The 16,203-nt window shown below is 50.3% G+C and overlaps 1 protein-coding gene across 1 annotated transcript; it reads right to left on the bottom strand.

Annotated features, from left to right (window-relative positions):
- Positions 1-13,019: 13,019 nt before the first annotated feature.
- OLFML3 (olfactomedin like 3) lies at positions 13,020-15,830 on the bottom strand. Its single transcript, XM_082615940.1, has 3 exons — positions 15,607-15,830; positions 14,615-14,900; positions 13,020-14,303 (listed from the first exon to the last, which is right to left on the bottom strand). The coding sequence occupies exons 1-3, from the start codon at positions 15,718-15,720 to the stop codon at positions 13,483-13,485; spliced, it is 1,221 nt and encodes a 406-aa protein (XP_082472066.1). The 5' UTR covers positions 15,721-15,830; the 3' UTR covers positions 13,020-13,482.
- Between the last annotated feature and the right edge of the window lie 373 nt (positions 15,831-16,203).

The raw sequence follows: 16,203 nt of genomic DNA, 5'->3' as shown, positions 1-16,203 counted from the left end.
CTGAGACAGAGCTTGTGAAAAATGGATGGGGAGCTGCTCAGGCAGAAAAGCACACACTAGCTTCTTCCTCTAACTTCTCCAGGAGACTTCTCCAGGTCAGAGGCGGGTGGGGCAGGGCTCCAGTTCTACCCCTCGCCCCAGTGGCCAGAAGAACCCCTCTCATCTTCTAAGATATGGCACGTGGAGCTTTGACCCATGGCCAGCCATTCCAAGGCCTTTGAACCTCTTCCCTCATAACTTTTCTTCTTTTTTATCTTGCTGAAAACTGGAACAAAATCTGAATGTTGGAAAATATTATGAGGAGCATCTATTCCACTCCTCTAACACTTGCATCCTCCATAAAACCCCACCCAACATTCAACCAGACTTTGCTTGAACACCTCCAGAAACAGGGAGCTCACTACCACCACAGGTAACGCAAAACATACTGGCACAGGGCTGACTGTTCTTCCCTTTGTTAAGTGGAACTCCCTCTCTTTGTGTAACTTACCTCACCTCTATTGAGAGCCTTGTTCTACATTTTTGGGCTAGTTGGATAAAACAACTATTATGATGACCTTTCTGATATTTGAAGAGAGTGTTCTTACTTCCCATAGGTCTTCTTTTCAGTGGGTGTTAACCACACCAGTTCCCAGTGATCTTGGCCTGTGACAGCCCCTTGGAGGCTCAATTTTTTTGCTTGTAAAATGCAGATAATAACATCAACTTTTCAGGATTGTGGTTGGGATTTAAAAAGAACGCATGCAAAGCATCTCACAGGAGGCTAGCGCACAGTAGGTGCCTAACAAATAGAAGCAGCTCTAATTATCCTCTTCACCTAGGACAGAAAAGAAGATTGCTTCTCGGACCTGACCACAGCAGAGCGGCCAGACTGTTTCCCCTCCTCTCCTGCTAACGCTGTGCTTCTATTCATTTGGCCTAAGGAGTATCATCTTTGGGGGCAGCCATACCACACACACAGCACCTACTAATATAAACCTTATATCAACCAAAACCCTGAAGTCTTTTTGCTTTAAGCCTATCATGCAATTAAAGATGGTTGTGGGGCTTCCCTGGTGGCGCAGTGGTTGAGAGTCCGCCTGCTGATTCAGGGGACGCGGGTTCGTGTCCTGGTCCGGGAGGATCCCACATGCCGCGGAGCGGCTGGGCCCGTCAGCCATGGCCGCTGAGCCTGTGCTCCGCAACGAGAGAGGCCACAACAGTGAGAGGCCCGCGTACCGCAAAAAAAAAAAAGATGGTTGTGAAATAGGAAGATGCCTGTCAAGTGCGCATAGTAAGGGATCAAAAAAGTGCGGAGTTGTTAGCTGTTAGCAGTGGACAAACATCATCCAGGAGGAGGAGGATAGGGGATGCTGGCCATGAGGCGACTCGCTGTGGACCCCGGCAGTTTCAGCTGGCCCTCACTTCCCAGCCATATATCTCCGCCATCTCTCACTGCCTTCATGCCAAATTCCCTTTAGCGCTGGCTATTTCCCCTCTTCTTCCTTCTCAGACTCGGAGCTACTTCCCAGCCCGTCACCCTCACCTTTAGAAAGGGGATCCTTTCTAAAGCCAACTCTCTCCATGTCACTCGGCATCTCGTCTCCTTGCTCCTCTCCGAGAAGCCCTGTCCCCTCTCCTCCCCACACGTCTGTCCTCATCCTAAATAGGCTGGTTCTCTCTCTCCATCACACCGTCAGCCTCTGCCCAGACGCCTATCTTTCCCCTTCTGGAAACAAACACTGAGGAGAATCAGGAATGGAGCAGCCACACCACACACACTCCTCACTTTGAGGAGCCCTAGCGCCCGGTGAAACTGAAGACAGACAGACGTACCGTGATGCACAGCTTGCCCCACTTCCGGAGTCTGTCGAGGACCCTCCCGCGTGGGCACAGGGAGGCCTGAGCAAGGATGCCCCATGCTGTGTGTAAGAGTGAGAAGTGGAAACAACCCTCAGGAGGGGAGGGTCATGGCTTATGAATATAGCGGTAGTTAAAATGAAGGAACCAGAGCTCTATGATCATCCTGGGCAGTCTCCAAAATAATGCTGGGGTTTAAAAAGATTGCATACATGTATTTATAGGAGATACCTTTTAGGCGAATTTTAAAACATACAAAAGAATTCTACAAGCTGCATTGGTACAGATATGTGCAATAAATATGCTGTTTTAAACACAAGGGGATGATACTCACTGAAGGATGGTAATTACCTGTGAGGAGGGAAAGAGGCCAGTGAGGATGGGAAAGGGGAGGGTTAGCCAAATCCGTAAGCTTACATGTCTTTTTTTTTTTTTTTTTAAAGAAAGAAAGAAAGATCTACAGCAAGCATCAGAAATGTTAACATTCTAAGTCCGAGCGGTGGTTCATGGTTGCCAATTATATTACTTTCTGTACATTCAAAATATTTCATAATTAAAAATACATTGAAAAAAAAAAAACCTTCCCTTCACCCTGCTTCTCTTTCTCCCTCCTGCCTCCTGCCCACCCCGGCTGCCCGTTGAGCACCCAGTTTCTTCAGTGAGCAGCCTTGTTTCATGGCCTCCCCTCCCCTCGCTGACTTGTGCTCCACGGCGAAAGCCTCCCAGCCCCGCTCCAGCTCTTTCCCTCGTCTTCCCGACCTCTCTGCGTGTTTGAGGGTCCTGCCTGCCCCCTCCTTCTTGGTCCATCCTCCTCTCTTGGATTTAGAGATGAGGACTTTTCCTAGTTCTACTCAGTCTCTCTCCTGCACTGGCTTCTCTTCATTCTCCCAGCCCCTGAGTATGCAGTGATGCCGCCTTGAACCTCAGGCCTTTTCCATCTGTGCTGTCTCCCTCGTCAGGCTCATCCACTTTCATGCCATCACCTCAGTGACAAAGGTCAAGGGCATGACCTTTGGTACAAGAGCCAGACAGACTTTGGTACAAGTTCTGGCTCTACCGCTTTCTAGGTGTGTGACCTTGGACAAATTGTGTATTTCAACCTCAGTTTCCTCATCTGTAAAATGGAGACATCAGTCCTACTCTGCAGGGTTGTTGTACTGTTAGATCAATAAATGTTAGCAATTACCTGCACAGCTTCAACAAGTTTACCTCAACTCAAAAGAGCTCCCTCAGCAATATGGCCTGATCGGGGTTTTTTAACTTTTATTTCCCTGTGCACCCTTAGAGGCAATTTATATTCTCATGAAACTAACCTAGTAGCTCTTTCCTGAATGCACTTGTACCTGACCATCTCTACACCTGGGGTCCTGCCAGTCCCCCTCCTGGAGCACCCTCTCCGTCCAGCCCTTCCTCTGAGGCCACCTCAAATGCTACCACTTGATGGCGCCTCTTCAAAGCCCCCTCCTTGGAGTATGACCGCTTCCTCCTTGGAATTCTCATGAAGCACCCCTCTCTCAAGGCACTTATCCTAAACTCCTCAGGCAGTAGGTAGTAGAGGGAAACGCATGCCTGTCTTATCACCCTACCCTTGGCCGCCTCCCACTGCCCCACCCCAACTAAGTAGCCAGTTTCTGAGGCACAGAAGTCGTTACCATGTCTTCTCAGCCCCCAGCACAAAGCCTGGCTCTCATTAAGTGCGTTGGGAATCATTGTTTTGAAGGCTGAAACCACTGCATTTGTGCCGTGTAGGGTGAGTGCCAAAGGCTCCGTAAATAGTGCTGCTGTTTATTATTTCTGTGGGCGGTAGGGCCTGGAGGTGAGTGCCCTGCAGAGGCTGCAGCCCAAGGCAAAGGTGAATTAGAGGGAGAATCCAGTGAGACTTGCTCCAGGGCACGCAAAGCTGGCAACAAGGTCCTGTTCCCAGGAGACCTGCAAAGAAAACTGTGTGCAAAAAAAAGGAGAACTGGCCTGGGTTCTGGCTGCTGGCCGTCCCATGAGGGAAGCTGCTGCTTCAGGGAGAGCTTACACCTGTGCAAACTCCCAGTGTCGGGGGCACTCACCTCTCAAGCTCATGGAGAACGAGCTCGGAAGGAGAGGACAGCCCTGGAACCTCCTTCCTCCCTTTGTGCCTTCCTGCCTTTTCCTCTCCCTGTTCTCCTCAAACATCTACTGAACCCAAGAAGTAGGTACCAAAGCTATAAAGAGGAAGTCACTGTCTCTGTTCTCAAGGGGCTGAATCCCCCCAGAAAGGGAGAGTTTCACAGTCTAGTCTGGGGAGATGGGTCCACTAACAAACAATGACATAGAGCGAGACATAATGACATGGGTGCTGGAGCCGGGAGAGACCCTGGGGCAAGGAGGTCAGTTGGGAGCCTCCTGCAGTGGTCCAGCTGAGTGATGATGACAGCGGTGGCAATGGTGTGCAGAGCGGTCCTGATGGGTGTCCCTCCAGCCAGGCTGAGGACCCTCCAGAAGTTGACCATCCCCCACTGCAAGAAAGGCTTGGGTAGAAGGTCCTCCTATAGCACAAGCCCTACCGCACTGCAGTGTGGTTCCTGTTGATTCATCTCTTTAACCACCAGTCCAGGAGCTGTGAAGACATGTCCATCACTGTCTTATTCACTGTTGTGAAGAAGCACTTAGCACACAGTAAATACTTCACCAATATCCATTACATTTTTCATTAATCAATTGTCTGTCCAAGTTGGCTTTGACATTGAAGGGTCCCCACCGATGCTACCTCTCACACGGGCTCCATTCAGACTTCAACATCCCTCAGTGACCTTCCCAGACGCGGATGTGCATCTCACCCCCAGATTTGCTTCCTGCTCTATAACTAGGCATTGGGTCTCATTCTACACAGTCATGGTGTTATGACTTTGCAGTCTGAACACCGTCTCTGACTTTGCATTTTCTGCCTGCTGATGACCACTCACAGCAATTCAATCCCATAACAGGGTCCAGGTTCCATAGGCATCATATCCCCTTTTTGAGTCTGATATACCTACAAGTTCCTTTTGTTTGTAATAATCAACTTTCCTAATGATGACTTTTCATTTGTGCATCATCCCTTTGCTCCTTCTTGCTGGACGAGCTCCTCAGCCTGTCCCATTCCTTGGCTGCCGGAAACCCAGCACATACACAAGACACTCTACGTTGACTCTTAACTGAGTAATCTGAGCAGTGAGTACTTGTGTGGCTTTATGATTTACAAAACACTTTCACATGCATTATCTCATTTTAGTCATCACACTGCCCCTGTGAGGAAGACATGAATATTGTTGTTCTCTTACAGATGAGGAAACTGATATCACACAGGCAGAAAAGAGCTGAGCTACAACTTGAACCTCAGATGTCTACTCTGTGCCCTGCCACTGCCCTCTCCTCAGGGAGAGGGTAAGCCAGGCTGATCTCTTCCAGACCATGAATCAGTAAGTGTTGAGCTGCCTCCCTTGCCCTCATTAAAAACCCACAGAACATAAAATCCCAATTTGTGGCTGATCATTTGTCTGCAATTTACAGGCTTTCAAATGAATACTGTAGTCTGTTTAAATGAGATTACTCCTACCTCAATTTAAAATCCAGTGATAGGGACTTTCCTGGCGGTCCAGGGGTTAGGACTCTGCGCTTTCACTGCTGTGGGCCCAAGTTCAATCCCTGATCGGGAACTAAAATTCTGCAAGCCACGAGGTGCGGCAAAAAAAAAAAAAAAAAAAAAAAAAATCCACTGATAAAACAAACATTTCCCCTATGTCTCCCCTTACCGACTTAATTATTAAGCTAGTGTTTCTAGTTTACGTCTTTAAAGTTTCCCCTAGATATCTAAACAGTATACAACAGTAAAAAGTATTTCAGGTCCATCAGGACTAAGGAGGGCTGGAAAGGACAGAGAGAGGAAGAGAAGGGGATTTCTAGGTCATAATCAGGAATGAGAGGAGAAATCCACATCTGTGTGTTTACCTCCCCTCTGCTGGGAGGGAAAAATGCTCAAGAATCCAGGTCATTGGGTAGAGATTCCAGGGGGTAGAAACCATTGAATCCTCAGTCACTGCCAGCATAAAACATGCACCTGCTTCACAAGTCACTGAGTAAACTGATCACACCATGCTAGAAGGCTCTGGAAGTATATGGTGAGTTAGAAAATACTTGCATGGGGCTTCCCTGGTGGCGCAGTGGTTGAGCGTCCGTCTGCCGATGCAGGGGACACGGGTTCGTGCCCCAGTCCGGGAAGATCCCACATGCCGCAGAGCGGCTGGGCCCGTGAGCCATGGCCGCTGAGCCTGCTCATCCGGACCCTGTGCTCCGCAACGGGAGAGGCCACAACAGTGAGAGGCCCGTGTACCGCAAAAAAAAAAAAAGAAAATACTTGCATGACTTGAGGCTCCTAGACCAGATGACATTAAGGCCTCTTCCAGATTAAAATAGGCTATGCTTCTAGTCTGTGGAATACTCTGCCACAGTCTTTGTGATGCCAGTAAAGGTACCTGGCCTGTGTGCCAACTTTACATCTTTCAAAGCCCTTTAACTCTTGTTCTGTCCCAGCCTGAGTGGACAGCCAACTGGAAACAGTGAGGGAGATTTCTCAGAATGGATCCAAAGGCTACAAGGTAAACTGACAGGCGACAGTGCGGGAGGAGAGAGGAGACACACAAAGAAGAGAAGCATCATAGCCACATCCTACACAGCATAATTGGTTCTGAAGGCATCAGGGCACAGAGGCACAGTACAGTAATTGATGTTGATAACCCTGAGTCATCGAGAGGTTAAATCATAGACATGTCACTGCGAGCTGATTGCTCAGCTCATTTACAAAATATTTGTTGGACACCCAGTATGCACCTAACTCTGTCTGTATCCCCAGGATAGAAAGATGAATAAGGTATGGTCCCTGCCCTCAAAAGGCTCTCTGGACTTCAATTTCTTCAATTGTAAAATGAGGGAGCTAAACTCAGTGATTCCTAAGATTCCTTCCTGGAGGTCCTAAAAGCTTTATGCATTACGACTTGAACTTCCACAGTCCTACAAGATGGTAATCCAGGTAACATAATCTTATTTTGCAGATGAGCACTGAGACTCAGAGAGGTTAGCATCTGACTCAAGGTCACACAGTTAATGAGGAGCAAAGCCAGGACACTCAGCCACATGAACCAGTCACACTGAAATAGAAAGGTCTTCTTCCTCCCACCCCTGTGCTCTCTCCACACTGTCTTCCTTCCTCCAAAAGGGCAAGCAGACTAGATGGAGAACAGCTCATGCATTTGACAGCTGCCTGGATTTACAGGCCTGGAATACAATATTCAGCAGCCACAAAACAAAAATCATGTGCAACTGGACAGTAATAAATATCTGTAAGACCAAGTGCAACCAAAACGGCATCAAAGGATCTGGCAAAGTCAACAGCAAGATCAACAGCAAGATAAATCCAAAAAGTCAATAGTGATGGCTACTAGGGACACATGCTGAACAACTAGAATATCTCTGAGAGAGAAAACGTGGTAGAAGGAAAAAGGCAGCTTGGGAGCACTATATTTCAAAAAGAAAAGAAAAGAAAAGAAAGAAAACCAAACACCAAACACACACACCACTGCTGGTGGAGTTGGTACAGGCACAGAGAAGAGGCGGGGATGTTCCCACACAGCCTGCTTTCTTCCCTCACCCCTGGCACAGGACACCTGTCAACCCCGCTATTACTGATAATGTACAGATTATGTTGGGAAACAGGTGTCCTGCCTTCTTGTAGATAATGTACAAATGGAGAGAGAAGGCTGCCAGAGAGCCACTGGATCAGGACAGAGGGTTGATCACCAAACAGAGATGTTCAGCAGTGTACTGTCCAATATGAGACAGCAAGTCACAGGCCTGGGAATGAGCATGTCGTGAGCAACTTTATTGTTCTGGATGCTCTGCTAGATATTTTACACACACTAGTCCACCCATCCATCACAACAAGCCTTTGACGCTCAGACTCTCAGAGCATTGGTTTGCCCAGGATTACCTGGCCAGCGGGCGGCTGAGCAACGATTTGAACTCAGCTTGTGTTCAGAGCTCCAGTTCTCCCCGCTCCTCCACACAGCCTCCAAGGTTCTGGCCCCACTACACTTATTAGCTCTGCAATCTTAGACGAATCATTAAATCATTAAATCATTAAATCTCTTATAATCCTCGGGTTCCTGAGAATTGCCTGTCTCACAGAATTGTTGAAAGGATCCGAGGAGATAAAAAGCATGAAAAGACTCCTGCAATCAAGATGATATTGATAACAATAACAATAATAATATTTACTGAGCACCTACTATGTGCCAGACATTGGTTTACTGCTTTACAGGGATTACCTCGCTTAATTCTCACAGCAATCTGTGGAATTGGTATTCTCTACATCATACATAGATGAAGAAACCGAGGCTCACAGAGAAGTAACTTGGTAGCAAGTGGCAGGGCCAGGGTGGAAACAGACTTAACTACTCCACAACCCCTGCTGTGAACCAGATGCTGAACAACAAAGGTCTTCCCACTGACTTCCTTCCGGAGTTTTATTGCCTTCCTCCCCCATGGCCACAGGGCTTAGCTGTGCTGACCTACTTTGAGACGTTCCCCTTAGATGTAGGAGCTAGAAATCGTCACTGTGGGAAGGCCAACACGTTCTGCAGTTGAAGAGAGACTGCTTTCTGTTTTTATCTGTAGCTTGTCTTTGTCCAGCTGAATTGAAAAATGTCACCAAGAACATTTACTGCTTGCTGGTCTGAGTTAGGCCCTGAGTTAGGAGACAAATCTGCCCAGAGTTCCAAGGGTTCACAGTCATCCTGGGGGAGCATGATAAAAGTATTTATTGAGTCCCGTCTCTGAGCTAGGCTCTGGGTTAGGCTCTGGGGACACAAAGATGAGCAAGACACAACACACAGTTGTACCGGCTCCAACTGGAATGCACACAGGGTAAATCAGGGCCCAGAGGAAAGGCCCCTGACCCTGTCAGGTGGGATTGAGAACAGCCAGAAAAGCGTCCCAAAGGAAGTGGGGCTTGAGAACTACATTCAGATTGTCTGCACTGCCAAAGAGTTGGCATATACCATCTCTAATCCTCACAGCAACAATCCTGTTTGGCAGATATTATTACCTTATAGATAAGGTATTAAGTAACTTGCTCAAGGTATCAGAGCAGTAAGTAGCAGAGGCAGACTCTCACCCCAGGAGCTCTGACTCCAACCTTGCCAGACCCTAAAGTTATGTCAGGTTGCCTCAGAGAACACTGTGCTACAAGCTACCATGGAGAAAGAAACGCCACACCATGAGGGGCCAGAACAGGAGAGGGTAAGTGAGCTGCGGTCTGTGGGGTGTCGCGGAGGATGAGTGGTGTGGCGACCCGTGGTACAATGATTCAGGACAGGCCTGCACAGATTCTTCATTATTCTAGTGAGTCCTCTAGGTCATGGGCAGGGAGGAACACTCTAAAGGCTGAAGGCCATGTGCCCGGCCGTCCAGCGGATGGGGTGATTTTTTTGGTGGGAAGGTAAGGTGTAGATGAGGAGTCGGATTTGGGTTGTAGGAAACAGAAACCTACTCATATTAACTTGAGCAAAAAAATAAACACAAACCAACAAGAAAAGGGAGTATTTAGTTTAAGGATTCAGGCATTTTGTAGAACCCAAGGGCTAGCAATGTACTGGGACCACAGGAGAGCTGGTTTGAGATCAGACATGCACACAGGCCCTGATCAGTCACCCCTCACTCCTCTCCTGTCTTTGCTTCTGTCTGGTGTCTCCTCATTCTTTTCCCTCTGCAGTCTGGCTCTCACTGTCTCTCCGTAGCAGGGCAAAAAGATGCTTCCAGACACTCTCTCAGACCTAACATCTCTGATCTGCAATTCTAAATCCCCAGGAGAGAGAATCTGATTTGTTCCCCTTGGGCCACACGGCTATGGATGGGAAGGAAGGCTGTCCGTTCTCAGAGAAGGTGGAGCTGGGGAAGCTGGAGGTCATGACCCCAGAGGTCAGGCTGGAGTGTTCTGGAGATGTGTCCAACTCCAGATATTGTCAGACCCATGTTCTGGAGAGAGGGTGCTGAGAGGTCTTCGTTTTTACCTTCTCATTCTGCCCTTTAAAGGAATACACTGGCTTCCACATTTATAATTCTTCTGTGGAGTTATTAAATCCATAAATAAAGATTTCATCTTTTAAGCTCTGCATTGTGAGAGCAGAAGTTAAAGAGCAGGCAGAGGAAAGCTTACCAGCCTTGGTGGCTGGAGGTAGCAAAGGAAGACGCGTCCAGGCTGCTGGGGCAGAGGAGAAAGAGAGGCTGCAGCTGCAGAGAGGGGTGAAGGGCGGAAGGACGGCCCCTGCCCTCTGGCTGAAGGACGGAAACAGCCCTCCTGGAGCAGAGACCGCACTGCCGAGGCAGCCACAGAGAGGCTCAAGAGACCCATCCTGCAGGCTGGGAGAAATACCAGAACAGTCTCAAGAGCTCTCAAAATGGGCACATTTTGACCTAAAGCAGGTAGAGAAATGTGGAGCAGTAGAAGGGGATGCTTCCAGGCGTCTCGGGGAAGGGCACCTGTACAAGGAGAGGAATGAGAAGGAATCCAGAAAATCTGAGGCTGGAGGAGGAGGAAGAGGCAAAGGCCTCTGGTTCCTGTTTAGCTCAGAGCCCGATTCCAGAGGAAGCACTGACAGCTGAATCAACAACTTCGTTCCTTATATATCTCTGCCCTCTCCCTCCGCCACCATCTGGGGCTCTGACAACATTGGCTCTGGTTCCCTGATGAAAATGACAAGGTGAACACGTTCCTTTCTCTCACGGGCAGACGCAAAGACCAGCACCAGGGAGGAAAGGATATTGAGAACAAAACAGGAGGGCTGGGAAGTCAGGGTGGGGACTTCTGAGGGCAGAGTAGGGGTAAAGGGAGCCCTCTCAACCCTGCCTTGTGACAGAGAGGCAGTGCCTGGACCAAAGGTCTGGCAGACAGCTGTCCCCACAGCAGTGGCCCTTCCTGCTTCTTGACGCTATTCCTACAACCCCATCCCTGGCTTTTACTGTCTTAGGGCCAGGTGTTGGGGGCACACGTGGAACTTCTCTTTGGACTCTTAGCGCCTTTTTACCCCATAGGGTCTCTGCTTCCCACTGTCTTCCCACTGTCAACTCAAACCAGAGGTCATACCTGTTTCTGTCAAGTGACATGTTATGGAGGGTCTGAGAAGGAGCAGTGAGGCTGCTTTTTGATGACAGGATTCAGCCACGGAGGCTCTCTCCTTGAGCAGCAGATAATTAAGCTTAATGAATTTGGACAGTTCACTGGATCTGCCCACACAGTTCCACTCACCTTCTAAAACGCTTCCAAAATAGCACTAGCTATTGTACACAAGCCAAAAAAAGAAAAAACAAAAAGGAAAAAGTAGTAAGTGACAAGGCCCCGGAGATTTCTGCCTTTTCAGAAAAGTCTGAGTGAACTTTTCCAAAGAAATTTTAAGCAAGAAAAAAAAAAAAACAAGCTGCGTCTTCCCTCGTTGAGGAACCAGGGAAAAAAAGAAAAAAAAAAAAAAGCTGCGTCTTCCCTCGTTGAGGAACCAGGGAAAAAAAGATGCCACAAAGACAGGCACACACGTTGTGAGGTGGAAGGACCCGGTGTTGGGACTCACTCCTCACACTGACATCATCTACACACAGAGACGCCAAGCTATTCCCTCCTCAGGGTCGTCAACAAGCCGTTTCTGGCAATTGGTGCTGGATCAAGATGCCTCTACAGGCGGGGCCTCACCCTCTCACACAGTGGTGTCACACTAAGGAGACGAGCCCCCCCATGTGTGCACGTCCCCACACACCCCTCCTGGGGGCCTGGCCCCCTCTTGCCCAGGCCTCCACTGAGAACTCCCTCCCTCCTCCACGCCCTCCTCAGCGAACCACGCGCTGCTAGAGCTGAGCCAGATGTTCCGTGGGCAGACCCCTCTGTGGGCTGACAGGCGGTGATTACTGCTGCCGGCCCCATATTAGAGAGAACTGAATGGGAGCGAGCCTCCACCCGCCCAGGCTCCCCACAATAGCGCCTTTGTGAGGTGCTTCACTGCCTTTCATTTCCCCTGCGTCGCCAACCTACGTCAGGAGCAGCTCTGCCTGGGGAGGGAAGAGAAGAAGACAAAAGGAGGATCACAGGGTCCTGACTGATCCACCCTACCCTGGGGGTGGGGGAGGGGGTGGGGGGGAGAAGACCGGGTCCCTTTCCCCTCCCCCGCAAGGGGTAAATAACCAGGAGGACTCCCAGGGCTGCTTGAGGTCAACTTCACGGTCTAAGCAGTGGATCTTGTCCATCAGATGGCCTTGCTCCGGAGTGTTGGACATGAGGATGAGGCTGGAGTGGGGCCTGGTACAGAGCTCAGCAGATGCCTAGAGACTGGAGTCCGAAACCGGGGTCTCCTCCTGTTCTTTCTCCCTTCTCCCTTCCCCAGATGGCCTTCTGCAATTGCAGCCCAGAGGCCAGAGTGCTAGGCAGGAAAGGGTTAAGTTTCCAGGACTTCTGGACAGACTTCAGCCAGGTTCCAGGACTGGGGTAGGTATGTGAGGAGGGTGGTGGGAGGAATGTGTTGGGAAACTGGCAAGACTAACATCTGGGACGTGGTCACTGCCCCTCCTCCTCGCCCAAACCACAGACGCCGTGGCAGCAGGAAAATCAGAGCGGTTCAGACCAAGCGCGATTGTGCAACCTGGCCCTGGTGATGAGCTTGATGCTGGAGATGGGAATGGGGTTCGGTCCTGGGGGCAGAGTCCACTTCACGGGTGAGACTTAAAGTTCTTACAGAACCCTCACGCATTCAGGGCTCTGGTTTCCACATTCGACTTCAGTGTGACTAAAACCCACTGTCTGCATCAAACCCTCGGAGAATTGGAATTGGAAGCTGTGCCCCTGGGCCCCAGTCTCGCGGCCGGAGGGGCGGTGCTGCTGGTGGTTCTGGGAGGGCTGCTGCGGAGGACGGTGGGCACCAGGGGCTTTCGCCCCAGCCTCTGGAAGTGCTGGGATTCTGCCGCCTCCCCAGGCACCTCCCAGTGAAGTCTGAAACTGGAGAAGCCCCTCTCGCTAGGCAAGGGAGCCCAGCCAAGTCCCTAATGCAGCTTAAGGGGCGGGGATGGGGCAGAGAAGATGGACGATCACGGGGAGAAATCTGATCTGAGGGCTACCCCAAACAAACACAGGCAAGGAGCAGTGGATTTTCCTTTTAATGCAAAACGCTGCAGTACAGAACGAGTCCCATCCTCTAGGGCACTGAAGGGAGAAGGGAGAGAGAGCAGAGTCTAACATCTCCTCCTAGCCCTCTCTCCCCTGACTCGCACTGAGGCAAGAAATATTCTGTTGCCTGTTCACTGGGGTTGCCCCCATATGTATAAGGGTCAGAGCTCTGGAACTGGCTCATCTTTCACCGGCCTGAAATCTGTTGTCATGGGGCAAGAGAGGAGTGAACATTTAGGGCTTTCTCTCTTTTAGCTCTAAAAGGATTCCTCGAGATCTGGAGTCCCATGTGAAATGAAGGGGCAATGAGAATTTGGCTTCCATTGGCTGAAAATATGAGATGTGAATCACAACTTGCCCGGAATGACGAGCAGGAAATTTAGTCGGGATATAAATGTATGGAGGTGAAAGAGATTCAAAAAACAAGACTAGTTCCCTCAAACTTCTTCCTCTTTCTTCCTCATCTCCAGCTTATAGACAATCTGGTAGCCATCATCCCAGGCATAAAGCTGGCGCTCTCGGGGGTTATAGCGGAGGCTGGCGTGGGCACCATATCGGCGGGGGAAATAAGGGAGTGCTGCCCTTTCAGGGGTCAGGGTGCCACTGGCATCAAAGGAGCACTGGATGCGGGCCCGACTGGCAGGGCGGGTATTATAAACAACGTATAGGGTCCCACAGATGACAAAGGCAGCCTCAGCATTCTCTCTGGGACATGGTGTGTCCCACTGCTGCTCTGTGTCCAGTGTCTGCGGGTCTAACTTGGCCAGACACAAGTGCCTGTCGTCCTCCCGGGTGGCATAGACAGCCCAAAGGCCCTCCTCATCAGCCGCCAGGTCTATGTACGTGTCTGCCGTCAGCCCGTACGGGGGGATCAAACCCTCTGCTGGGAACACTGAACTGTCCACCACTGTTCGGTTTGCCAGGTGGAATTTGATGAGCTGCAAAGTGTTCTCCAACTCACCGCCCCCTCCAGGTCCTCCAGGGGGCCTCCGGGCATAGTAAAGAAAGCCACCATATACCAGCTGGCCTGTGCCTACCCAGGGGAAGGGCACCCGGACTCGGGAAGCTTTCCGGGCAGCCATGGCAAGGGTGAAGTCACGCAGCCTTGGGAAGACAAAGGCTGTGTCATTCTGGGTCCCATCTAACACGTAGATCTTCTCTGCTGGCCCCAGTGGATCCTTGGTCCACAGACCAGCTGGGCCACCAAACCGCTTCAGGATCTTCATTGATCTCACCTGAGAGATTGTGTAGCCACAGTCTGGTGGGAAAGGAGAAAAGCACAGGACAAGGAAAAACAGGCAAGAGTTAGATGCTCACTGCAGGAACTCCCCAGGGTGGGCTATTTGGAGAACAGTGGGCCTTTGCCCAGTGGACGCCTCCACTCTCATGGAGGATTGGGAAAAAGAGCACCACAGAGCCCTGGGTCCCCAGAAACTCTCCTTAATGAACCTGATAGTACAGAGATTTCCCTAAAACAGATTCTAGAAGATAGAGCCAAATGGACTGGGATAAGGAGAAAAAAGGGAAAGGACCAAGGAAGAATACAGGGGTCTGTGTCAGATTGCTTACCTGTCACCATATCGTACTTCTCATTTCTTCTGCCCTTGCCTTTGGCCCCAGGGCCTCCAGTCACCTTCTCATCAACCTCTACACAGGGTAGGGCTGGGTTCTGAGTCTCCAGATAGTCCACCTCCCGCTCCAGACGGTCCACTCTCCCCGAGATGGTGTCAGCCTCAGTTCTGAGTGCCTCCCGCTCCTTCTCGGCCACCTCCAACAGCGGCAGCATCTTGTTCTTGAAATCCCGCAGCTCAGCAGTGTGCCGACTGCTCTGGTCCTGGCACTGGGCCAGCCGTTCCTAAAGGGATGGGGCAGCAGGAAGGAGGGCCGAAGGGTTACAACTCCCAGGCAGGGAGAGGCCCAGCCAGGGAGTCAGGAATGGGAAAAAGCCAAACTCAGCCAGGCATCAGCGTCCCCTTCAACCTCCACAGAGAGAAAACCAAATGTTCAAGGTGCTAAAATGTGCAAAGAGCTCAGCTAAGATCCATCTAGGCCCCAATCCCGACTCTGCATCCTCCGGCCGTGCTGTGAGCAGTGCCACTGACTTCTCTTGAGCCTCTAGGGCAGTCTAAGTGCATGAGGGTGAGAAGGGATCTCTGCTCCATTATACGATCCTCCTCTTGGGAATTAGGATGATACAGACTCCAAGCTGTTAAAAAGGCAGAAAGTTACAGATTCTCTGAGAACTTTCAACTTTTAATAGAATCATCAGCTCGTCCTGAGATGCATCCCCACAATTCTAGCTCTCATTTCCACTCTATTCCCTTATCCCATCTAATCCCAGGGGTGAAACACAAAGGTCTATTTGCTTTGGAATTGCTTTATGTATGTGGGGAAAGAGGAGGACTTACAATTTTGAGGATCCTCTTATTAAAAGATGGAGTTTTCTGTAGGTTCTTACAAGAGCCCTAATTTGTCAACCCCACATCCCTGACAAACTGGGTGAATCAACAGGAGATGTGGAATCCTTCCAGGCTGGGCCAGAAGAGAAAGGAGACACCTACCTCTAAGGCAGCTAGTCGGCGTTCCATATACTCCACAAGGTGGTGCTGCTGTCCTCGAAGGGGTCCCGACCAAGACAAAAGGAACAAGATAAGGAGCGGGGTGCAGGGCCCCATGGCTACGGGAGAGTAGGGCCAGGGCAGACCAAGTGTGTAGTCGTGTGCACACGGCCTCTTCCACTCAAGCCGGCGGGTTAGCTTTGGAGGCCGGGCTGGGGGCGGTGCCTTCTCTCTTGCAGGATCTCAGGGCTCTCTCACTACTCTGGAATGCTTTCAGTCTCTTTACAGGCCCCACCCCCTCCTTTCCGCTTGGATTGATCAAACACAGATGGCCCTATTGCAGAGCAGCCAGAAGGCTTAACCGCCTCCCGCCTAGGCCGTGGGCTCCCCAGGAGAGGAGAAGGAGATTGGAAATCCTAGGGCAAAGGCCTTCTGGGCAGTCACCCAGGAAAAGGAGCTAGCAGGGGGAGGCAAGAGGCTCCGGAGGAAACCCAGCAAACTCTATTCCTGCTTTAGAATGCTTCCAATGCTGACTTAAGAACCATCCTTCGTAAATCCTTTCCTTTCCCAGCAATAACAGCATGGATTGTTTTCTGCCTT

This window comes from Mesoplodon mirus (assembly GCF_964341445.2).
Source record: "Mesoplodon mirus genome assembly, chromosome: 3".
Classification (NCBI taxonomy): domain Eukaryota; kingdom Metazoa; phylum Chordata; class Mammalia; order Artiodactyla; family Ziphiidae; genus Mesoplodon; species Mesoplodon mirus.
The sequence above is the reverse complement of the archived record's forward strand: the minus strand, read 5'-3'. Positions and strand labels throughout refer to the sequence as shown.